This window comes from Equus quagga, chromosome 1, assembly GCF_021613505.1.
Source record: "Equus quagga isolate Etosha38 chromosome 1, UCLA_HA_Equagga_1.0, whole genome shotgun sequence".
Taxonomy (NCBI): domain Eukaryota; kingdom Metazoa; phylum Chordata; class Mammalia; order Perissodactyla; family Equidae; genus Equus; species Equus quagga.
This window is the reverse complement of record NC_060267.1, coordinates 6,933,735-6,959,223: the sequence shown is the minus strand read 5'-3', so window position 1 is coordinate 6,959,223 and position 25,489 is coordinate 6,933,735. Positions and strand designations below refer to the sequence as shown.

Genomic DNA, 25,489 nt, shown 5'->3' with positions numbered 1-25,489 from the left:
TGCGGAAAAAAATTTCATTTGAAGATTCTTCTTAACGTGACCACATTTTTCACTTCTAATTGGAACCCTCAGCACCTCGTTAAATTGTATTTGTGTTCGGAGGAAGAATGCAATGATTCAGAAGGGCTTTGTTCCTACTGGGAAATGGCTTCAGAGCTTCCTTGTCTCCGCCCCAGGGCTGCAGCCTCCTCCAGTCTCTGCTCAGAGACCACTTTAAGATGGACAGCCTTCCTTCGGTTCAACAATGTGCCTGCTGCTCAGCGTTGGATTCTGACTGGGGCCCTCGGAACTGGTGATGGATGGTCTTCGCCATCTCAGCCCGGGCTCTGGTCTGATCCTACAGCTTAATCACGGTGAAGCTCTGGATCCCCTTCATGGGGCTAGTGGAGAAGCCGACTTGCAAAGTCTGAACTTCTCTGCTGGAGAGAGCCCCAGGAGGCAGAGGGCAATGGTGCCACGTCTGGCACCACCTCTCCCTGCCTATGTGACCACGTGAGCAGTTTTAACCTCAGAGTCCCAGCGGCCTCATCTACCAAATAGATGTGATACACCAGCTCTGCCTGCCTCATGGCTCATTGTGAGATACGCAATGAGATGATGTATGTGAAAGTGGTCATGTTTAAACACTGTAAACAGTTATCCAAATGAAGTGAGAAGGGCAATGTTATTTTTACAGAACCGCCTTTGGTCCCTTGTGCTCACTGCCCCCACCCCCACCCCTGCCACTCCCTGGACCCTCGAGACAGGAAGTTTGAATGATGATGGAGGTGATATTCTTTCTAGCTGTCAAGGCCATAAAGTCATGAGCTGCTGAGTGGAACACACAGATTGCCAGGGGCCCTGGGGAGACAGAGCCTGCTCTCTCAGGCCCGGGGAAGTGCACGTGCCTACCTTCTTGCCTTCTCCATATATAAGGGGAAACTTCAAGTCATCATCCTCAATGGTTTTGTATGCCCTGTAGGGGGATAAACAACATTTAAAAACAAAGGTTTGCACTCAATTAGTGACCCAGTGCCCTGACACAGGCTGTGAGGTACTTTACTGTCCCTGCCACTCCATCCGCTCACCACACACCAATCTCTGTCTTTATATAGAGTTATCCTCCCTACACAAGTGTGTGTGTGTGTGTGTACATATTTTAACAAACCAGAAAATACCAAATCTTTATATGCTTGAGGAGGGAAGAAATAAGTTGATTTTTCATAATTAGTGAGAAGGGGCTATGGGTTTCTGTTCTGAGCATTTAGTGTCTGTGCCATAATGAAGTGCCCCAGCAGCAGTGACAGGTTCTTGTCATTAATGCGAAACTGAGAAACAGCAGAGCTCAGAGATGGATGGAGTGTGAAACTGCTCCAAGAGCCAGTTCTCACCTTCAGGGGTTATTTACACCCATGCAGCCTCGTCTGGGATGGCTGGAGAAGGAATATTTAGAGCCTGTTTGACCTCAGTATGATTTTCAAGGTTGGCAGAAAATTCTTTGTTTCACAATAGCTATTAAATGGCCATTCAGCACACACAAAGAAAATCCAGTTTATGCTTCAATGGTTTATTCTAGACTCGGTTGTCCAGATGCCATTGCATAGACAGCAGGGGTGGGCCAAGCCATGGTAAGAGAGCAAATGAAGCCCGTGTCTGGCAGTTTTGCTCAAAAGGAAGTTAAAAAACAAACAAGCAAACAAACATGGCACCGGTTACTAGCTGTACCACCCTGGGCAAGGAGCACCACCTTTTTTGGTCTGGTTTCTTCATCGGTAAAATGCAGATCATCACACACGATGCTTTACACAAGGATGCTCAGCACAGAGCCTGCCACTTAGTAAGGACTCCATTAGTGGTAGCTAGTACTAATATTTAGTAGATAATTAATACTTGGCATACCTGTTCCCCTTTCTGCAAGATTGGGGACAGCACTGCCTCTTCACCGCCTCAGACAAGTATTAGGAAGACTAAGTAAAAGATAGCCTAGGTTCTGCTGGTTGGCTGCTAAAAGCAAGACGCTTTTCTAAAGTGCAGTAAGAAGAAGACTTTGTGAAATGGGCTCGCAGTCCTGGGTATATCTGGGAAACTTGGGAGTGAATCTGAAATCAAACTGATGGAAGCCCCTGATATAGAGAAGAATGCAACCCAATTTAAAAAGACTTCAACTCCAGAGCTAAAGTGGGTTCATCCTTATTTTCCAGGGAGTTATTTGGATAAGTTGTTCCTTCCCGGGGGCAGAGGATCAGTGAAGTCTGGACACCAGAGATGCCCAGTCTCGAGGTTAGTTCTGCTGTCTGCATGGCCCTGGGCAAGTAGATAAGCTGCCCCAGACCACAGACCCTCATCGATCAGAGAGAGCAAAAATGGAGCCTCATTCAGGGGCTCGGTGGTTGTGAGGATTAAGATGGGCTAATGAATGGGACGAGCCTGGGAGGTGTTTAGCACAGCTCCTGGCAGTGCTGAGAGCTCCATAAAAGCTTGTTGTTGCTGCCGCTGTCAGGCGAGCTCAGAGGTACTCTAGGAATTGAATTTTCAAAAGAAGAACTCTACTATTTCCTTCCTCCAAACCTACCAAATTAACACAAAGTGGAAATAGCTGCTTTGATGTTCCGATACTCACACGAACTATTTAAATCACTGTGGTATACAAGTCACTTGGGGACCGAACAGAGCTGTTATTAGAATCCACTCAGCTGGTGGACTGGATGAGTGTGTAGACCAGCGGGTCTCGGCTGTAGCTGCTTACTGAATCACCTAGGAGGGCTACAAAGTCCTGATGCCTGGGTCACACCTCAGAGCAATCAAATCGGAGCCTCTGGGGATGGGACCCAAGCAGCAGGATTTTTAAAAAGCTTTCCAGGTGATTCCAGCGTGCAGCCGAGGTTGAGAACCCCTGCTGGAGACCAAGTGTCATTAGCTAACACTCAGAATCAGTTGAACAATAAGGCCCTGTCAACTTGACCCTAAAGATGGCAGACCATATAGCTCAAGGGAGAGGGGGAAATGGCCTAAGACTGAAATGGGCACATGCAGGGCTTGCGGACCCTGGAGAGGGAGCTGTGGAGCGTGAGAAGTCAGGGCGAGACAGAGAGGAGGACGCAGTGCGGAGGGACCCAGAGAGGGGCTGGGGTCTGGAGATCCAGAGGCACAGGATTCTAGAATTAAACGGGAGGCGGGAGGCAGAAGGCAGCGGCTCTAGAATCAATGACTGGAAGTTACTTCGTGCTCAGTAGACAGCACTTCTAACAGGCTGGGAAAGGCAGTGAGAACGCTGTTCTCTGACTCCTCCACAAGCCCAGAGAATTCCAGGAGCACGAAGTCTGTGTTAGCACAGCTCTGGAAGACAAGCACTCCTCTTGCAGTCGTTACTCAGAGGATCAAGTCCACGGCAATTCTAGTATTGTATTTTGGCTTCTGTTTCTTCATCTTTGAGAACGACGAAAACGTTAAAAATAGAAAACACAACTCTGGTAAAGGAAGGTTTGTTCTGTTCCTGCCATGGTTGGTTTTCAGTCACATATGAACCCTTTTGCCCTCCCTCCCCAACAAATGACAAGAGTGAATAACTATAAACAAGGAAAGAAAGTACAACCCTGTCCCCCTCAGTCTTCTGGGTCCTAAGCACAGTTCATCATACAAAGGTAGGGGGACTTCCCTCCTCGGTTAAAGTCTTGAATAATACAGACTAAAATGCTCAAGAGTTAAAGCTGGTAACTTGATTACCGTCTGACAAATTAACAACAGCTAACAACAATGACAGCAGCTCTGACCTGCGGCACACCTTCTACCTGCCAGACCCTGGGCTGGGTGTTGCTTACATTCTCTAAAATCTCTCCCAGAGCCTGCAGCGTCCTAGCTTACAGACCAGGGGACTCAGGCTCAGAGAGGTTGAGTTACTTTCCCAAGATCACGCACCGCATTAAGTGGCCTAAAGCTGGACTCAGACTTTCCCAGAAAACACACCAAAAAAAAGGCGGACATCAGCGCTCAGCTCTGCGGATTTCTCCTTCCAGCTGAAGAATCTGAAATGAGACCATTCTTGGCCACCTCTCAGTGCGTGAAAAGCAGGCATTTGAGGTAGAAAAGGGGGCTTATGGCAAAAGAAGAAGGGGAATTTTCTGTGTGAGGCAAAAGAACGAAAGGTGACCATGTGGGGACATCACCAGCGGCTCTTCTACACGGTCTCCAGGGAAGAACAGAGGGACCTCAGGCAAGCGACGATCTGTCGGCTAGCCCTGCCCCCGCTTCCCAGGCCAGTTCACTGTGGCCACAGAGCCCGACAGAGTCCTCTCCCACAGACAGCAGGCCTGCATCAAATCTATTCACAGTTCAAGGGGCCACGCCAGTCTCTGCCCACTTGGAAGGCCTGTCTGCTGTTCATATTACGTTACGGCCCACTTCTAGGCTGTAGGCTCGAACCTACACTTCCAGCTTGTCCTTGGCTCCCACGCTCCTCAGCTGTGGGAGGCGAGAGGACAAGGAGAGAGGTTGAAGCTTGAGAGCTCCACGAGATGGAGGGACTTGGGACCTAAGAGGAATGGAGAATGTTTATTCCTTCACATCAGATCACATCATGATTTCTGAAATGCTGATTAAATTAAAAAACAACTCCCCAAACTGATTACTCACTAGTTTTATAATAGTATAACGGACCAAAGATCATATTTAAAAAATTACTTATCATAAGAAAGCAAAACTGAAAGGCTTAGGAAAGATTTTTAGAATAACTCTTATCCGGGGTCAATTCCTTTATGAAAATTTATGAGGTCAGTTGACAAAAGGATGAGGAAAAAAAGTAAGGCTTAAGAGGGACCTATATTAAAGGGCTTTCCCTAACTCAAGGCAGTATCCTCAGAAGTTTCCATTAAACATTTTTTTTTGAGGAGTAGTTTTCCTTGCAATGTTGATTCTGCAAAGCTGAAAAGACAAGGCACCATTGGTCTGGACCTACTGGAAAGAAAAGCTCAGCCCTAGAAGAGACTGAAAGGCCACTAAATCGGCTGTACCCCAACTGCAGGAGTCCGTCCTATAGCACACCTCCTATGAGTCCCTGGCTCCGTCCTCAGACAGACTGATGTAGACAGCCACGGGCCAGGAGCTTACAGCACTCAGTGGCAGCCCACTGGAGAGCTGCCCTGGGAAATTCTTTCTTAAGCTGACCCAGTCAGCCATTGGTGTGTTTGGTCTCTCTGGAAAAACATGAAATAAACCCAGTCTCCTTCTTGAGAGCTCTGCAAATACTTGAAGAAACCTATCCTCGTTTCCTCTTTCTACTTTCTTCAGCCATTCTTCCCAGGACCTGGGGCACCATCCCTACCAACTCAAGTCACCAACCATTCAACCAATATTTATTAACTGAGCATCACACCCTGTGGTAGGGACCCTCTGGGGGCTTTCCAGATTGTCAGCATCTTCCCAGAATGACACTCAGAACTGAAAACACTTAAGATATGTAAGATGTGGTCCCCTTAACAATGAAATGATTATGTCTTTGATTTAGAACTTGCTCTTTTTTAAATTACTGCAGATTATATTTGCATTCCGTGCATGCACATGTGTGTCTGTGTTATGTATGGTTTAGGGTCATATATTGAAATGATGACTGAAAGCAAACAAAAAAACCTAACCAACAAAAACCCAGTCATTCCAGGAGAAAAAAGACCTCAGAAGGTTTCTTGCCTCGTCGTCGTCTCCTCTGGTTTACTCTTGGCAATGGACGTTCTACTCTAAGTGGAAGACTCCATTGCCCTCAGCAATTTTATCTTGCTAATTTCAATCCATTGTTCTAACCCACGGAAGGCCTTCTGAATTCATATCCATCCAAAATACCAGCTCTCCTTCTATGCTATGTCATGTTAAATATGATAAGCAACTTTGTCATCTTCATCCACATCACTGAAAAAAAAATGCTAAGCAGAACCAAGCCATTAGAGATCTTTCTCCAGACCAAGCTAACCAGACAAGGGATGGATCGACATTTCTTTAAGGCACATGGATGAAAAGTGTGTGTACTTCGAAAAACTGTTTTCAGTATTATAATTTGTACCATGAAAATGAAAAATCTATCAATTTCCTTTTTAATACAAACAACAGACAGTAGAATAAAGCTTGGCAGAACCTTGTCTGGTAGAAAGGCACAGAAGATAGACTCTAACAGTAGAGAAGAGACAACGAGATAGAATATTTATAGTTGGGGGGCCTCTTAGGATTAAAAAAGACTGAAAAACACTGGTCCAGATAGACACTGTCCTCATGACTTTACATTCTTCGGGTATAGTTCTCAGGCCATCTATGAAGAAACTCAACTGAACCATTATCCATGCAGTGTTTCTCCAGCTGGTCCAAAAGACTGAGAGAAGAAACTACTGAATTTCTTACAAAGTCAAAATACATCCATGTACAGTGTCATCCTGATCAACCAGCCTAGAAACTCCATCAAATAGGGGAGAAACTGAAACTCTCACTGCCACTCCATGAGCCCCTCCCTCTGTCCACACACCTCCCTCCCTTGCCTTTCAGGACGTCCTCCCACCTCGCCTGATGACTTCAGCCTAGATTCACAGATCACTTTTCCACTCTTTCCCCTACTGTTATTCTCAGCAATTTTATATGTCTAAATGTGCCTCTGGTTTCCTGACTTTATGACTCCTAACCTACTTCCTGATGACCTGGTTCACTGGCCCCCATCAGCACCCTGGCCATGAGGGCAGCACCAAGAGCATCCTCTCCTCTGGGATTCACACTGTCAACCATCTCCCCTCTGTCACTGCCTTGCTGTGGCTCTCAGGCCAGTTCCTCTCCTTGGTCCCCCCATTCTAACTACCTTCCAGCTATACTTGTTTCTGATCCAGCCTCCCCCTGTGGCAAATCTTTTGAAAACTTTTCTAACTAGCAGCCAAGAATTCCTTACCCCCTTGATCTTCTAGTAAGAAGGAAACACAATAGGAATTGACTATTTTATCTGTTGACATGACACCAAATACTGCCATCTATTCCTTCCAAACACACCGAGAATCAAAAGTTTCAACACCTTCACCGCCATCACCCCAGACCCGGCACCATCTTCCCTTGCCAACATCATTACACATGCCTCCCCAGGCCTCCCTGTGACAATCCAGGCAGGAACGGATGGGGCCGGGGCCAGGGCCAGGGCCATGGAGGTGAGGGTGTTGAAAACTGTTCAGTTTTGTCCTTTATCTCTATTCTCAGAGCAACCAGAGCAATTATTTTAAAATGTCAGATCATGTCATTACCCTACTCAAACCCTCCGATGGCTTTCCCATGATAGGCAAAATAAAAGCCAAGCAATAAAATGACCTTCTTTAAAATCGCTCCCCTCCCCCACGTTTCCTCTTTCCCTTGTCTGCTTTATTCTTCTCCTTGTTATCTACCACCAACCAACACTTTAAGTATTTTACTTCCTTATTATGTTCATTTTCCCTTCTGCTCCCCTCACGCCCCCTGGCCCTCCTGGAGTTCTATGAGGACAGAGATTTTTGTTTTGCTACCTGTGGTTTCCCTGGTCCCTAAGGGTACCCAATGCATAATGGGTGCTGACAAATATTTGATTAAGGGAGCAAATCAATGACTACTACTTACCCTAGGTAGGGCTTTATTCTGCCCTTAATATTTTCTTGTTCTATACACACATACAAAACAAAAGCCAAGAGCCCTCCTGTGTTTTTTGCTTTCTGCGTCTCCGCTGTGCTGGCTGTGGTGAATGCCTGCTCCTGGGCATAGCCTTTCTCGCCTCTGGCTTTGGCTGGCTATGTGCTGCTCTCTGCAGTGTTGTAGACACATTCCCTGAACACGTGAACTCGAGAGGTCCCCGTGCAGCCGCACTGATGTCCTTTCACCCTTCTGATGAGTAGCAATTATAGGACTCCTCCAGGATGAATGCGTCTCGACTCCATGTCAGTTTTGTAATTTTTATCAGAAAAAGCTTTGCTTGTATTTTAAGACTGGCTGCGAGGCCTCCTAGCAAATCTTCCACAGCCATTTTTCTCTCTTTAATTCACAATCATAACTCCTTGGCTTAAAATTCTCCATTGGCTCTCTTTCCACCACTTTAAAACATAACCCAACGATGAGGCCCTCTATGACCTCATTTTTGCCCGCTGGCCTGCCATCTTTTATCACTCTGCTGTGCTCTCCTAACACTGGCTTCCTTGCTGTTTCTTTACCTTGCCACAAGGCCCTGCCGTTCCCTCTGCCCGGGCTATTCTTCCCCGGTTCCTCCCATAGCTGGCCCCTGAGCATCACTCAGAGAGCCTCTCTGACCGCTCATCCAAAAGGCTGGCGCTCGCTGCTCCTGCTTCAGCTCCTCATGGCCCTTACAGAACAAGGGCTAAGCACTTGTGTGTTCATTCATTCAGCACTACCACATTCATTCATTTGCTTCCTCATTTGTATTCTGCCTCTCCCTCTACAACATGAGCTCCATGGAGGCAGGACTTTGTCTTTTCACTGCTTTACCCTCCTATCTACAGCCGTGTGGGCACACTGTGGGTGTAACGTAGGTCCTACCTAAATGGATGGATAAATGACCGAAGGCTGGCGCTTCCTCCTTCACATGTGAGCTTCCCTCTGAAGAGAGACTGAAGTCGTGCCTTCCCCATTGCCGTGCCTCACGCTAAGCTCTCCTGTGGCTGAAACTGAGGGCTGAGTCCCGTCAGTGACAGCCTGGACTTTTGTTTGCCTCTTCATATTAAAAGTTTAGGTTCCCTTTTATTACCTATATATTAGTAGATAGTTAGAAAGTGATAAAAACTAGCATTTACGATCCTCTTGCCTACTACTTTCTCCTGTTAATTCCCAAGCACCACCTCCAGAATGGAAGTTTTTTGTTGCAATTGTTCTCCGGGGTTTAGAGTGTTACTTAGACAATTTTCTTCTTCCATATTAAATTCTACTTGCTAAGGCAAGTCTCTTAAGAAAGTTCTTCCTAGTCTTGGCTGGATGCCTCCATTCCCAGCCCCAGCCCCTACTCTGACTTCTGAACCCACAAGCCAGGAACCCGGAGTTCACGCTTTGGCATCATCCACTTAGATCACTTCCCACGATCTCCCTTCACTCCTAAGTCGTGACCTTTAATTAGAAAGAGGGACAGAAATACCGCTGGCTTTCCTAGGCCTGAATTTCCTTAGCCATACTTCAAAGTCATTTAAAAAGAACGCGACCCTTTCTGGAGAGGGTATCGGACCCTCTTCCTTCAGGGCCTGACGAATCTTAACAATCCACATGTGCGACTCCAATGACACGCATCAGTGAGGCACATTCTTCCACTGGCTGACCTCTCGACATGGCCTTGGACGCCCCTCCTCCTCTGGGACTCCTTCTTCCTGGATTCTTTCTCCCCTCCTGGCAGAGCCCACTGTGGCGTATGAAAGACCACCAGGCTTGGAGTCAGAGGTCTTGAAGTCACAGCTCAGTCCTCTCGTGAACTAGTGTGTGAACTTGGGGAAGTCCCTCCACCTCACTGGATTTGCTTCTTCAGCTGCGTTCTTTGTGGAGGGTTGCAAGGATTAAATGCAAACACGTCTGGGAAAGTCCTTGGTGAAGGATACGGTGCTATTTAACTAAGCTGTGGCTATGAAGGTCTCAGGAGCCTCTTTCTTCACTGCAGATGTAGAGCACAGATAACTGGTGACCAGAGGCAGGAAGACAGCACATCCCCCCCAGGAAAACCACTTCTTGCTGAGCTCCCAGTGAGCCAGCCCAATTCATACTTTTTCTACTGTTGCTAATGCTACCAAAGCATGAAGGACAGCACCTGTGCAACTTTATGCAGAAAAGTCAATGGCTCTGCTCTAAAGTGAAGACTCAGAAGGATATTTCAGAGCTAACAATCTAAATGGGGTGCTTTTAGGTTGGTCTGAAATAGTCATAAAAGGAGAATTTTCCTCCCTCAGCTAGAAGCTCAGCACACCCCTAGAAGGGAGGTAAAAGTCACAGGAAGTCCCATTTTACTCATAGCAGAAACCAAGTCCTAGGCAGACAGAGGCACAGTTCACGGAGGCTGAGCAGGTGTGGATGGAGGATGCTGAGCAGAACCATCTACCACTTTGGTCCCCAGTTCTGCCTTCTTACACCAAATCTCCATAGAAGCCTGACTCCCAGGAGGCCCAGGATGAAACACCACCCAGGCCTGGCTGGTCATGAACAGACACGTGTCTGGAGCCCAAATGCCCCTCGTGGCTTTTAAGTGCTTGGCATGACCCCAATGAAGCAATTCACAGAGTCCTCAGAGGCCCTCCCGTCGACTCGCCCCTTCCCGCCCCCTCCTCCCCAGACCTTCCTGGAAAAAGCAACACAGGCTCGGCAGTCACTTCATGCGTCCCTTCTCCTGCCAGCCATCTGTATTTCCAAAGAAATCAAACCCGAAGCCTGACTACCGAGCTCAGGAAACAGAGGCAGTTTGCTGCTCCTTCAGATGGCCCCCCAGAAGCAGCCGCTCTCCCCGCCCGCTCGCCGCATGGGTATTTGTGATCCGTGCATGCACGTCTTTCCTTTAAGGCAACAAAGGATGATTTTGGTATTTTATTAGGTCTTACTCTTATTTTTTAAATATCTTAAGAGGACTTCTTTCCTGGCTTCAAATATTCAGTTAAAGCCCCAGAAATTTCTCAGATTTGTCTTCAGATCCAATCACAACATGCTGGAAAAATGTCACTCAACTGTCTGGGAGGGTGAATCTGAGCCAAGCTTAATGAGGTCAGGCTCAAGTCGGAGCTGTGCAGTGAGGGCAAGAGGCAGCCCTGGGAGCCCCAGGGTGCGTTGGACGAGGCTGAGAAACGTCCCACATCCAGCAGCTAGTCTGAGGGTTTAGAAGGATCCTGTATAGCGTTTCTGGGCACAGCCAACATCTCTGCCACAGGCTCACCACTGGATAGCCGGCTTTAGTTGTTTGTAAATCTAAGTTTTAGGGGATCGGATCATAATTAACACATCGGGTCCCTGGATTTATGTGCTAGGAGTTGTCGTCAACAGGTATCTTGATTACATGATTCCTGGGACAGTCTCCCTGGGAGGCCAGAGCTCTATAGACAAATGCTGCCTTGTCTTCTCCTCTTGGTCCTTGGAGTATCGTTTACATTAGTTGAAGCCTGCAGGCCCTAAGCTACACACAAGTATGCGTTTGTGCTGATACAGTTGCACAGTCTCAATTCAGGCACAAGCAGCACGCTCTAACTGTGAGAGTGTGATTAACATTTAGTGACGGAACTGAAGAGAGCTGGTCGGTGCAATGCCACCTAGCTTGTGCATGGCGGGCTGGCTGTAAGGAGAGCAAAAAAAGAAAGGGGGCACCTTCCCACCATCTTTCCAGGGAAACATTTTCCATAATGGGGCCCAAGCTCTGTTCCCAACACTGCAGTTACCCTTGAGGAAATCCCCCGATTAGTAGGGCTGACCGACCCGCACGCCCTGGGAAAATGCCTACCTCCCCACTTCCTCCTGTCAGCGTGCCCGAACCAGATCCTGCCTGGAGTTTTGGGAGTGGGAACCGTTCCTCCCCTTTGGCCTAAAGACTCCTCTTCCTACCACTGGGCCTCTGGGCGATAGCAAGAGGCAATGGACCCTGCTTTCATTTCTGGTCCCTGTGCTCTGGGAGAATCTCCTGGGTCACAGCAGAGTTTTCACACTTTGTGACTCACTGTAAGCAACTATCAATCTTGTTAACTCAGTGTACACACAAACACATCTCAAAAAACATTATTTACCCTTACCCGGTGATATATACTTTGATGGGTTTTTTCCTCCCCATGCTACTTAATTTGTTTAAAATGCTCATCTCCATACACTAAATTGATTTCAAAACCCACTAATGGGTCCCTACCCACTGTTGAAAATTTGGGTGGAGGAAAAGACCCCACCTTTAGTAGCTCCCAATCAGGAGCGCAGGCTTTGAGTGGATGAGAGCAATGGGTCCTGCTGGATTCATTTGTGATTGTTTACTGAGCACCCACTAAGTGACAGGCACCAGCACAGGCGCTGGGAATGTGGAGATAAATAAAGTCAATAAAGTGAAGGTCATCTCTTGACTCACGGGCCCAAGCTTAGCAGTAGAAAAGGACTGAATGCTTTGAATCAGCCTTTTAAAAATATAATCAATCACGTGTGTATGCAAAACAGAACCAGTAATATTTCAGGATAAAACATTCTGGATGACTTTTAGGGGAAATTTCAGATTTGGAAATTGTTTCTGATCCAGTGTCCGCTTGCTGTTCATTAGCACTTGGCTAGCAGAACTTCATATTCTAATCAATAACATTTAGATCTCCCATGGGTGTGAGGCAGAGATCCTCATTTTATGAGCACACAAACATGGAATGATTTCTGCTTTCTTGGGGACCATTCCTCTGAAATAAGCATGAATTTCATTGACAACGGCCTTTATGTGGAATGACACCAAGTCCATATATACACAAATCAGGAGATAAACAAAAATGACCCCACAGCCACGAATGGTGGGGAGAAAATAGCACATGGATTGTTGGCTACAAAGAGGGTTTTAACTGCAGCCGCCAGTTCCTCCGTGCTGGTCTGCAGCCCTGCATCCCAAAGCTTCTCTCACTCAGGTCACACGGACATCTGTGCCCCAGAGAGCCAAGTCCTGCAGTGTCCTGGGGCGGGGAGGGAGGGACTCCCACTCTGGAACTCTCACCTACGCTACATCATTTCAATATTACCATTCGCGTGCCCTTGAATTGGTAACATCACATGGGGCAGAGCTCAAGTATCTCAAAGCAAGCATCGATGCTTTTCCAAGTCTTCTGTTTTATCTTCAAAAGCCATGAGAATTTTGCGTAAGCATGCACATAACCAACATTTATTTCAACACACAAAAATATCCCCCCTCTCTACCCTCAAATCTTCAGGTGAAATAGATGTTTATCCTGTGGATTCCCATATGCTTCTGGAATCTTCTGCTAACCCTCACACTGCTTGAGCCCCACGGTAAGAAGCACAGGCCTGGGCAATGGTTACCAGTCTTGACCAATGGGAGGACCACAGCACACAGCTCCTGCAGCAAGGTGGCCCTGCTGTTTTAGACGATGGACTGCAAAGGCAGCAACTGTTCAATTTTCTGGGGTCGCCTCACCCTAGCACTTACAGAACCTAATAATCTCAACATTTATCATACACTGGCTTTGTTCTAGGCACTGTTCTAAGCACTTACATTTTTAAATTACACAAATGTAATTTAAATTTAAAATTACCCATTACACAAATAAGAAAATAGAGACCACGCAACTAGGAAACAGTAGGGGTCATTAGAGGTCAAGTTCAAGTCCAGGTCTACCCCAAAGTGCATTGAGCTCTTAACCGTGGTTCTCTGCCTCTCCTGGAGGAGCGAATCTGTGTAGACATCATAAACTGGCATAATATGCAACAGAATGCTCAACCACTCATCCTCATAGTAAATCAAACATTTTTTAAAATTCTACCCTCCCTCCTTGAGGTTTTTACAGTGGTCAGTCGCACCGAAGTTTAACCATATACCTTCTCAGGCTTTTTCTTCTCTTGACAATACGGTGGATGTCCAGGTCACCGCAGAATTAGGTTTAACCTGAGCTTTGGCTTCCAAATTGTTTGGCTGCTAATAAATCGAGACTCTAAGACTTCAAACTTAGGTTCCTAGTTTTTCATGGGTGACCCAAGGCCAGCAAGAAGGATTAGGCATTTTGGGGGAGGGAGGATCATTTACTCAGGATGAACAGGAAGGAGAAACCAGCAAGTCAGATGCCCTGGGAGCACGGTCTCCTGACCCACCCCACGTATTTACAGCCTGCGCGGGGCCAGGACCATGCAGGTTATGGGCACACGTATCAATAAGGAAAAAGAGAGGCTTGGCTGGACTCTGACCCACTGCTGGCACCTAAAGGTTTATCACCCCTTCTCCTCCAAAGCTAGTCCAGCGCGCTGCCCCTCCTGAACACAGTCCCTGGCCTACGCAGGTGGGAAAAGAGGTTCCCAAGCAAAGCAGGAGAAGACCAGCAGTCACCAACCTGCCACAGAGCCCAGGCTGCCCAGTGCTCGTCAATCAATCATTTCTGCAAGCTCTTGCTCGCATCCATGGTAAGAAGCCCAGGGCTGCCCAAGGTCAATGCTTAAGGAGATACAAGAATCACCTGGGAGGCTTGAAAAAGACCACAACAGATTCCAGGACCTCAGGGATTCTGGGATGGTCTTAATAATCACCCCAGGTGAAAAAGCTTCACTGTGGGTAAACATCTCTGTACCAGCTTTGGTACAGGATTATAATCACCTATCCCTGGGCCTCTCCTACACTTGACTGTAAGCAGCAGGAGGGCAGGGAGTGTCTTTTCTTCTTTGTGTCTCCATCACCCAACACAACACTGGTTCACTGAATGAATGTGATTAAAGCTGATTAGCCCACAGAGATGAAGCCCTGTGCTCTGTCCCTTAAGCCACTGAGCACGATGCATAGCATCTGATTTCCCTGAGGGATGGACAAGGCTGATCTAATCTGCGTGGAATCTGAACCTAGATTTGGCAGCGTACTATTGCCTTTTCCAGAGCAATAAGATGAAGAACAAAAAGTGAATGTGTTACCAGCATTTCCAGTTCTTACAGAAAGATTTGTATTCAGTTCTTTAGCAAGGAAGAGACATAAAACCTTACTCTTGCTCTGGCTAAGTCTTTGATTGACTTGTCTGAAGGGAAGAGGAACAAGACGGTAAGATGAGATCTTTCAGGGTTTGGCGTGACGGTTCTCCAACTCTCGCATGTGGATTCCTGGGGTAAGCCCAGAACCAGGGGTTTTAAACCAGCACCCCAGCTGATTCTGATGAAGATGCGCCCAGGCCTTGCTGGGTTAGCAGCCTCATGGGATTTTTCAGCTCGATACTAGCAACACTGGGTTTTTCCTACTTTGAAACCTGGTGGGCAGAGAAGGGGTGGCAAGGAAAAGGAAAAACTTTTTCAAGCTCTGGTAAGAGTGAAATTTTGTAACTGGAGGAGAGTAGGTTGGACATAGCAAGATGTTTCCTTGGCAGAGTCGTAAAGTATCTGGAAATCTGTGGGAGGGTTGTAGCACTTGCATCTCTGGAACCTCCTTCAAAACAGGTTCTTATAAACAGGCTGAGGATTGGACTATATGTCCTTCTAAATACACTGTCAGCTCTGCATCTCCACCCTGCTATGTGTCATTTTCATACTTTTCGGAGCTGTGGAGCTCTTATGGGGGGGAAAATAAAATTGTGAGTTATTGCCATCCTTAGCATGGCATTCAAAGTTCCCCCTGAGTTGACTCCAGTCTACTTACCTGGTCCCAGGGTTCGCTTCACGCCCTCTCACTTCCCTCTACATGTCACTTACGTTAGGCTGCCACCAGGACGGTGATCTAACAGATACGTACCAATCTAAGTGTGTACAGAGGGTTAAAATATTGAAATACTCTGTCCCAGCTGGCAGATAATGGCAGTCCCAAGCTCTGGAATCCCCCATCTGCTGTTCTGGACCCTCCCCTGGAACCCCCAACATGTATAAATACAGTTAACAGCTGGCCCAGCAGGGACACTTCTGGAACCCTGCTGCAGCCCAGCTGGAGCCTACTCCTCTATGCTGACTCTTAAAATATTTTGAATATCTTCAAATATTCCCACATTCCCAAAACACGCATCTTATTTCCATGCCTCTGGGCTTCCGTTTGTGCTGTGCCCTCTGCTCAGAATGTCCTTCCCTTCTGCCCTCAAGCCTCTTGAAACTCCTCTCATATTTCAGACCTTTGGTTCAAACACAACATTCTCCATGAAGTCTTCCCCAACGCCAGTCTCCTCTCTTAAAAACCCACTCCCTCTCCCACAGCCACAAAGCCTTTTCTTTAATCCCCTTTCGATAAGCCCTATATTCTGTCTTGCTTTAGTTGTTTATGTAGAAATTCCAACAGATCTATCTCCCTCGCTCCTGAGATTTTAAGAAGAGATTTATAGGTAGAATGGTATTGTTCAATAAATTTCCAGAAAGCCAGCTGGTCATCTCTATGCAGCTAACACAGTCCTGCTTGATAAGACCCCTCTAAGCTGAGGTCATCTGTGGCCACTGACGTGCTTGGTATCCCAGCTCCCTGGGTGCGGCTCAGGAGGGCTGCAGTGGCACCTTAAAAGGTCCAGCAGCCAGGACTCAGAAGGGAGACACAAAGTCAGCATATGGGCCAAAAAAAGCGCCAAGATAAACAAGAACATCCTACCTAGCAGTGCCCAGGGATGCAAGGGCTGGTGCGATGGCTTCCTAGTCGTACTGATGGTGTCTCTTCTCAGATGAGAGCCCCTCCTGCCACATGGAGGACAGACCAGAAAGGCAGAGCAGCCAGCACACTCTGACCTTGCTTCAGCCTTCTGCTTCTCTAAACTGCCTTCCTCTTCCTTGTTGGTTTCTAGCCTCTCGTTATCTGGAGGAACAATCTCAACACATACTAGGCTGTAACCCTCCTGAGGCAGGGATCAGATCTGGCTGACCCTTCTGCTCCCCATAATGTCCAGTGATTACAAGATGAGACCCAGATAGCACTTACGACAGGCCAGGCTTTGTTCAATGCACTTGACTATACTAACTCATGACGGCCTAGATACTGTCATTAGCCCCATTTACAAACGGGAAAACTGAGGCAGAGAGAGGTGACCTGATTTGTCCAAGACACATTTGGGGACTGGCCCAGCCAGGCAGTCTCGCTGCATGTCCCTGTTCTTAACTGTACTCAATGCCTACTAGGCAGCAGGTGTACAAGAAAGGTTTGCCAAAGATAAAACCAGTATCCTCTGGGATTCCTTGGATAAAAGGACACTGGCTATTCGAACAGGGATTTTTGCAAGCACTTGATATCCTAAAACTTCCCCAGATGACCTGGAGCTAAGTCACTACACATGTACTGTAGAGCCCCAACAATGGTCGCTGGGGAAGAGCGGTACATATGCTCCGCTTAAGCCTGTATGAATGGGTTCGGATAAATGCTGTGACTGTTCAAAGGGCCTGAGGGGGAAAGGAAGGCTTGGAAGTGGTTTGGCCACTTTAAGAATGATAAATCTACACTTATCATTAAAGCAGCGAGAGGTGTGCGTGTGAGTGTGTATAGAGCGAGTGGACCATCAAAAGGGAGCAGGCTGGCTGGGATCTCTTTTCTTTCTCCTCGCTGTGGCCTGACAATGCCTGTCTGTCTTGGCTTCCAACCATCTGTAAAGCCCTCATAGCTTCCACTGGCCTCATGGGCAGAGTGGTGGGGAGGAGGGCAGTGCAGAGCCAGGAGTCATTTATCACTGTCAGGAGATGGGCTGCACACAGCAGGGCAGGCTTTCTTTCCTGCTGCTCCTGCAGCTAGAGCTGCAAATCTTGAAAAGATGCAGAACATGCACATCGCAAATAACCATTCATCATCTCGGCTCCGGGAGCCCCAGGAGGGGCCCCTCCCTGCGGGAGGCTGACTTGCTCGGACTGGAACTTGGAACATGCGGGCCTTTTTGGATGTCTGATCCCTGTCCCAGCCAACCCCCGTCCTGGACAATCTATTGAGGTTTGGGGTTAAAATTCTCTGAAATGACATCCAACCTCCTCCTTTCCCCACAAAGTCAGATTTCCAGATTCCTGCCAAAGTGCCCATAATCATTGAATTATGAGATACAAATGGCTGGGAGGAAATTGATACCAGGTTTAACTAGGGAAAGGCCTGTTTTCTTGGGAAGTAATTATAAAATTAAAATGTGATATTCCTCTGGTGAGTCTAAAAAGCTTCCCGTGAGTTCTACGGCACAACGGCAACGCCAGGATTCGCCCTGAGGTGGAACCGAGGAATCCTTCCGCACCCCAACAATGCCAGTCAGAGACATTGCAGGTGAAGTTCCAGAGACTGGGTTAAAAGTGATTAGACACAAAAAGAAGGAACAGGATAGGGTTTGAATTTTCCAATTACTCTTTAAAACTCAAGAGTCAGGCTGTTAGAAAGTGCAGGCTTTCCAAGTAAGACTAATAATGCTGAGTTAATTAGGTCCACAGGCATGGCCAACAGATAAATTCAGGCTCAAAAGAGGGACACTGTCCCTTTAAAAGCTGCCTGGGGATCCATGGAAAAGCTAATGAGGAGTGTCAGTTGGGGCTGCTTTATTAGGCGCTCCTCAGGAGGATAAAGCCCGGGGTTTCTGTAACAGGGCTTCTGTGCTTGATTCAATAAATCAATTTATATTAAATGCGGGTGCAGCTCTGCAGTTGGCTTCATAAAACCTTCTGTGGCATTTCTCAATCCACTTCCCCGTGGCCGCCTGAACGCTGTCAGAGGGCATGGAAAAGAGCAATAAAGAATCTGGTAGAAGCCGTATCTACAGTATTTGTACAACTCAAGCCAGCAGCTCTAGACCACGCTGGGGGCCGCCTCCTGGGAGTTCCTCTCCAGAAAACGTCTGGATTGTTGGAAGAAGCCCCCTGCCAGGGGGTGGGCTGGGGCGGCTGTGACTCTCCACCCTGAACTGGACTCCAGGCTGCAGACGGAGAATAAAGGTCGCCCCAAACAGAACAGAGTCGTTTTTTCTGCTCCTCAGGGTCTGAAACACTCTCCCAGAAGTAAAAGGAAAAGCAAGAGGAACAGAAATGCCAACACTGGTACCAGTACGCCCAGGAGGCAGTGGGGAGAGGCTGGGGGAGAGAGGCGTGCTACTCCCAGGGCGGATGCAACGGGTCTCCCTCCTGGCTGGCCAGCACGCTTGCCAATGAGCGACCGCCGGACATGAGTTGTCCCTAAACACAATGGCTGATGCCCCTGAAGATCTGGAAAGTGGAGTGAAGCCCATCCCCCAGCAGACTCAGAGTCTAGCAGTAGTGGGACCAGAAGCCACAGAATGTGGCCACCCCATTCCGCTCGCCCTTTCTGTGCTCAGCTGTTCAGTTGCTTTGTTTTGTTAACTCTTTGCTGTTGGGATGTTCTGTTACAGCACCGTCCTCCACCCGCAACCTTACATGGTCTAGATTGCAGGCCAGCCGGTAGAACTTCTTGTGAAGATGGAAATGTTCTGTATCTGCACTGTCCCATTCAGTAGCCACGAGCCAACTGTGGCTACTGAGCAATGGAGATGTGGCTAGTACAACTTGGGAAATGAATTTTTAATTTTATTTAATTTTAACTAATTTAAATGTAAATGGCCACAGGTGGCTAGAGGCCACTATGCTGAGAGGACACAACAGAAAAGGTTTCCTTTGCCTTAGTGAAAGCAGCGCGAGCTGCAAGGAGAAAATGGTGGTTGACCCCACTCTGTTCCACTGGAAAATCCTCTGATTGGCTCATAGTTTTAAGGGAAACAGAGGAGGGAAAATTACCCTGATGTGCTGTCAATTTGGAATCGTAAAGAGTTAAGGGCTGCAAGAGAGAAAAACGAAAGGATACCATCTCTGGAATCTTCCTAATGGAATCTGTCTTTTCCAGAAGCTCTGCAAAGCAGAGCAAAGCCCATCCCCCACCAGACATGGAGGTTGGCTGTAAGGGGCATAGGAAGCATTTTTAAACAAACCAGAGACCTAAGCCCAGGATTTGTCCAAGGCCCCAGAACCTTGGCAGAGCAAGGACCAGTACCCAAGCAGCGTATCTCCCCAGGTGGTCCTCTCTTTACTAAGGAAGGCACACCATCTCAAGTCGCTGGTCTAGCCTGTCCTCTGAAAGAAGACCATCATAAATGTTAAAAAAAAAAGTTTTGCTTAAAGAAAGAATTCTAGTGTACTTTACGCATAACCAGAACCATCTGGAAGCAATCTCGTATACACACGATGGACTTCTCTTCCTCTTTGGCCCTCGCTCTCTCTACAAATCCCATCAGCCCAGGAACAGCTGCCGGGGAACCTGGCCCGCCGCCAGGGGTGAAGCCACAGCCCCTTCCCCCACGAACGTCCTCCTGGGCCCCCGGTTTGCTCGTCACCCCATGTGGCTGGACACGGAGCAGGAAGAACACTGATCCTACGTGAGAAAGCGAAACCACCAGCACTCACAGGAGCAGGGACCTGGTGCCACAAGCCAGCTGTGAGAAACTGTTGTTTCAACTCAGTAACATAGACGCTTGCCAGCAAATTATGGCCTGAGCCGGCCCAGAGGGTGGCGGGTCGGACACAGAGCTCCCGGTGCCAGCTAGAGCGCATTGTGCGACAGCAGCTCTGCACAAAGCCTGGGAGGAGGGGCGCCGGCTGGCACTGAGAGCAAGGCTGGGGTTCTGGCACCAGGACCAGGGACACCAGGCACAGAAGGTGAGAGCTGGGCCACATCAGGGACCAAGTCAGCACTGGGGGTGCTGTGAAGAAACTGCCTTTGTGAACCAAACCAATGTGCTGACCATCTGAGGAGAGGGGAAAGGGAGGTGGGGAGCCAGGGGAGAGACAGATTTCATTCTGAAGGGCCTGGGGACAATAACCTTTTGTCCTCTGTACAATCTGGGCCTGCCAAGCTGCTTGCAGTCTCCGAGAAAGCATGAGGGTGGGAGAGGAAGGATCCCGGTCAGGAGGCAACAGACTCATCCTTAATTACAGACAAGGCTCCCAGAGCTGACATCCTCCCCCACTTCCTCCCCGCTGCCGACACGCCACAGAAAGCTGGCCGGATGCTCCTCTAGCCAGGGCCGCCGTTTCCCTAGGCCTACCATCAGCACCCCCAAATCGCACATGGACTCAGGGGCGAGCATGAAGCACCATGATTCAACTTGGCCAACGGTCTTTCGGGTCAGATTCAGATTAGAAAAGTTACCTCCTCAGCAGCTCCTGCAACGCTTTGTTCCCTCCTCTTGTCCTCTAAAGGACTGTTAAGGGGACAGTAATCTCGGCAGATAGAGGTCCCCTGTTTAAATGGACATCGCAGCCCAAAGTGGAATAACTACATCCAATCTTACCCTGGAGAAACGTTGACTGGTGCGTTTTATCAGAGAGAGCCCTGGACTAAGAGAGCCCTGGGTTGTAGTCATTATTCTGACACTTCTGCGCTGGTGGAAGCTGAGCAAACCATCTAACCTCTGTGAGCCTCAAGCAGCTCACCTGCAAAATGGGAACAAGGAGGAGGGGCCATTCAGCATTTGGGAGTTCAGCACAGTAGTAAACAGGGTACACCCTGAAGGGGTGCTGCCTGGCCTCACAACCCAGCTTCTCCTCTCACTAGCTGTGTGACCTTGAGCAACTCAGCCTCTGTGCCTCAGTTTCCTCATCTGTAGAATGTCTAGTTTATAGGGTTGTTCAATATGAGGAGTCATGTACAGCTCTCATCACCATGCATGGCCTATAGCTCTCCCTAAGTGTCAGCTAGCCCCAATACTGTCATGATTAGTGGGGGACAAGGGGAGAGAAAAATTCCCATAACTAGGTATTTACTACAAGGATTAAACAGCTCTGCAATAGGTGAACCCTGTGTGTGTGTGTGTAAGAAAGAGAGCAAAAGAGTAACTGTGTGCCTATAAAATTGGATATAATCTAGGCCCTGAACTTATCTACATCTAAAAAATTATAAAATGGGGGTAATCTTTAGCCATTTGTTTACCAACCTTGTTCTGACTGCTTAGATCTAATTTAGCTTTCTGGAATAGAAAGAACATACAAACAGCCTTGCCTCAAGCTCCACGTCTCGTTTGCGAGTTCCTCATGCCTCCCCTTCCCATGGACCAACCACAACACCGACCTGCCCTTGTCGATGTCTGCCCTTCCCCTCCTTGTCCTCCTTTCATACAACAAACACTCGCTGTTTGTCTACTATGTGTAAGGTGCAGGACGTGGCCGGGGCTCCCCCTCAGGGCACGTACAGACTAGCTGAAGAGACATATTTAAACAGATCACTGGAGTAATTGATGACTGACCCCCTTCCATTTATCCCTTGGCCTAAATCATCTAGTTTCTTGTTCACTTCCTTCCCTTCTCTGCTTTCTGCTTCCATCCCTCTACTGGGCCCTCGAGACCTCACATATTTATTTCCATGATGGTTTTTTTCTGGGTACCCGAATCTGTTTTCTCTCTCAGGCAGTCTCCTTCATACTCCTCTTAGAACCACCTTCCTAAAACATTGCTTTCATCATTCATTTTCCTTCTTAGAAACATGCAAAAGGAACTACAGCCTCCTACGGTACATCTAAATCTCTCTGCCTAGCTTCCCTCATCCTCGATTATGTTCCCTCCACCCCAGCTCAGTCTGATTTCCCCCAGATGCTCGCCTTCTTTTGGGCCCTTTTCCTCGCTGCCTCTTAGATCTACTCTTTTTGTTTTTGCATTTACAAGCAAAACTGTAATGCTCCTGACCTGTGATGCCTTTCTGTTGCGAACGCTAAAAAACCCAGATCAAACCCCACCTCGTTTTTCCGAACTGCAGTAGGCCTCACCTTCAACTTTTCTGTAAGAAGTGCTAATTTTGCTGATTAAATAAAATGAATTTACAAAGAAAACCCAGTTGGGTTAGGATAATGACTCTGGGGGCATCAACACTCCAGAACTCAGAGCAACAAATATGGTGAATCCTTCCCAATCAATTCACTCATGTTTCAGACCCAGGGTAAATATTTGAGGCTTTGTAGGGGATGCAGTGTCTGCTGCAGACTCAGCTGCCCTGTGAAGTGTGCAGGTAGAAGATCAAATGTACAGAAAGGAATGTGGCTGCGTTAAAAAAAATTATGTACAGAAAGGGGCCCATGGGTGGAATTTGGCTATGGGGCCATGGTTTGCTGACCCTGCTCTAGAAGAAGAGTGGATGCTGGTGAGTATGCTCTATTTTAGATGGCAGAGGAGAAGCAGAAGGGCCTTTAATCAGCCCCGTATCTTCCCTGGGAAGCTCAGCTGTTCCTTTAAGTCAGGGTGTAGCCCCCGAGTAGATTTCCAGCCTGGAAATCATCACCATGGGAATTTGGGCTGTGACCATCTGTTCTAGCTATTTTGGTCAATGAAGAAGAGATCATGGAATCTACTTCTTCGCCTGTGTTGCAGATACAGTGAGGAGAGAGTCCCTTGTCTCATTCTGCTGTCCTGCAGCCTGGGAGGAGGCTCCCAGGTCAGTATCTCAGGGCCTAAGGGGACACCTTCGCCCCACTTCTATGTGCCAGGCGCTGCCCTCTTTCCTCCTCACAGCAATCCTATGACATAGAAGTACCTGATCATCACATCTACTTCTCAGAAGACATGGATGAGGTTCTCAGTCAAAGTGAGCCACGGATCTTGGTGCTTATATAGGTGTGTTTTGGGAATAAGATGCCTCTGTCAAGATTTCTTATTTCAGTTGGGATGTGCTAAAATAATGAGGATAGCTCATTGCCTCTAGTCTTTACAACGACCCTTCAGAAAGTGTATATTTTTCCACTTCATCCACGGAAAATTAGGCTCAGGGAGGAAGCTGTTTATCCAACTTTGCCTATTCAGAAAGGTCAGAGCTGTGTTCAGATCTAAGCCAGTGTGGCCCAATAAACCTCTGGCATGTTCCTTCGAGCCCCTGACCTAAAAAAACAAGTTTAATGTGTTTTAAGAGCCCCCAAATGCTTGTGCTGTGTGACGTGAGGAATTATGTCAGCTTTATGGGGTCCAGCACCCCCAGAAGGACCTCAGGGAAGCAGACAGGTAAACCAGCACCGGGGTGTGAGAGCTGGGGCCGGGCGAAGACCGCAGGGTGCACGTAGCCCTTTTGCTTTCCCCACAAACCCGGTCTCTAGCTGCATCTCCTGATCGCAACTGCGTAAGTGGCTTTTGACGGTGGTGACGCTGCTGTCCCCCGCCCTGTGGCAGCGCCGAGGCAGAGGGAGCCGTGTTCTTACCAGCCCGTCATATTAAAGTCCCTGTAGAGCATCTTCTTTCCAAGTTCCTTTCTCTGAACTCTCCTTGGAAACTCCAAATGTGTGAACTCATTTCCCAGCAAGTGAGGCTGCATGAATGCCTAATAGCAAAAAGAAAAAAAAAAAAACCACATGCATATTCAGAAAGAAAAATAAGACTCAAGGATGTTTTGCCAATTGAGACAGGCCATATTTCAAAAACAAGAAAATCATCCTCATATTTTAAGGGAAATAAATAAATTTAAGAATCTAAACACTAATAGAATATCAGCAAATAAAATTTAACTTGTAAAAGGATTTAACTTTTTCATTTGATATGATAAATTAATTGCAATCAAAGACAGGTATTGCTAAAGTGGCAAGGAAGAGAGACTGGGCTTCTCCCAAGGTTCGGTTCTTAATTCAAATCCAAGATGGTTTCCCCTTCCTGTCGCCATGGTGATGCGGCCAGAAAGGCCCCGGATCCTCTCCTCCTCGGCTTTCTCTGCTCTCCTCTTGCTCACGCCCTCAGTGATCTTGGCCTGGCCTCTGAAACCTGCATGTGGGTCTCCACATCAACACAACGGCCTGGGAGAGCGGGCTGGGGGCTGGACACACCAGACAGGAACTTTCCGCTGGACGCCCTCCATTCTGCTCTGCGGTAATCTGATCATGTAATTGGAAGACTCTCCAGAGCAGATGGCTTCTTCCCCTCCCCCAGATCTCTGTTCACACTACAAGAGTCTTGAGCAAACAGCCACTTAGGGAACTGCTTTGAAACAACAAACAGACTCATTGTCACGTTCAAAATTCAAATCCAGCTATCCAAGAGATGAAATGCTCAAGTCTTAACTGCCGTGCTGCTCCGAGGCCACACTCCGCAAGAAAACTCCGCAGAAGCTTCCCCACGCTGCGCTGTACGCCTGCCGATTAGCAGCCTGGTGGAATGGAGGGTTTTTTTGTTTGTTTTTTGGCAGGGAAAAGAGTGGGCAGAGCACATCATGGCCTGGAGCTGTAGGAAAGGGATCCCGGCCACAGGACAGGTGGCCACATCCTCAGTCTACTGGAAGCAGGCAGCTCCCACAGCCTCTTCCCCAGGACCCGACACCAGCAGATCTCAGACGGATTCTCACGGTGGTTCGGACGTACTGGTGGGACATCAGCCATCAGAAGCTCAATGTGTCAGGAGTCCAAGGAAGCAAGCTAGTCAGATATGGCCTGCTACACAACAGGACAGGACTGAGGCCGATAAGAGGACCAGTCCTTACTTCTGCTGTAGCCCCAGGAGGTTCCAGGCCCGGCAGGAATTCTGGATCACCTCTGATGGGCTCTTGAAAGCTCAGCTGGGAGGGAGGCCTGGGTGATGCGTATCGAGGACACGTCAACACCGGGTTTTACAGAGCGGTTCCCTGGGAAGGAAGGAGGGGAGCTGCACTGGATGGGGCAGGTCAGCAGTGTGGCCTTGGGTGAGACGGACTCGGCTCGAACCCAAGTTCCGCCTTTACAAGCTGTGTGATCTCAGCAGACGGTTTAACCTCTTGGGCCTCAGTTTCTTTATCTGCGCAATGAGATGAATTGTCAAGTTATCTCACACTGTTCTAATAATTAAATGAAATGACGTCTGCAATACACTTATTATGGTTGTCACTGTTCTTAGAAAAAACAATTACAGCCATCTAACGACTCCCGAGTCCCAGCACTTCCTGAGTCCAGTGCTAAGTGCTTTGTGGATGCTCATTTCACATTCCCAACAACCTGAT

The 25,489-nt window shown here is 47.9% G+C and overlaps 1 protein-coding gene across 1 annotated transcript in view; it reads right to left on the bottom strand.

Annotated features, from left to right (window-relative positions):
• Positions 1-25,489, bottom strand: part of PPM1H (protein phosphatase, Mg2+/Mn2+ dependent 1H) — a 231,190-nt gene that overhangs the window by 39,808 nt on the left and 165,893 nt on the right. Inside the window, exons 7-8 of the mRNA XM_046673877.1 lie at positions 23,733-23,851; positions 892-955 (exon numbers count right to left, since the gene is read on the bottom strand). Coding sequence (XP_046529833.1) covers positions 892-955; positions 23,733-23,851 — 183 coding nt within the window. The remainder of the gene's footprint in view (positions 1-891; positions 956-23,732; positions 23,852-25,489) is intronic.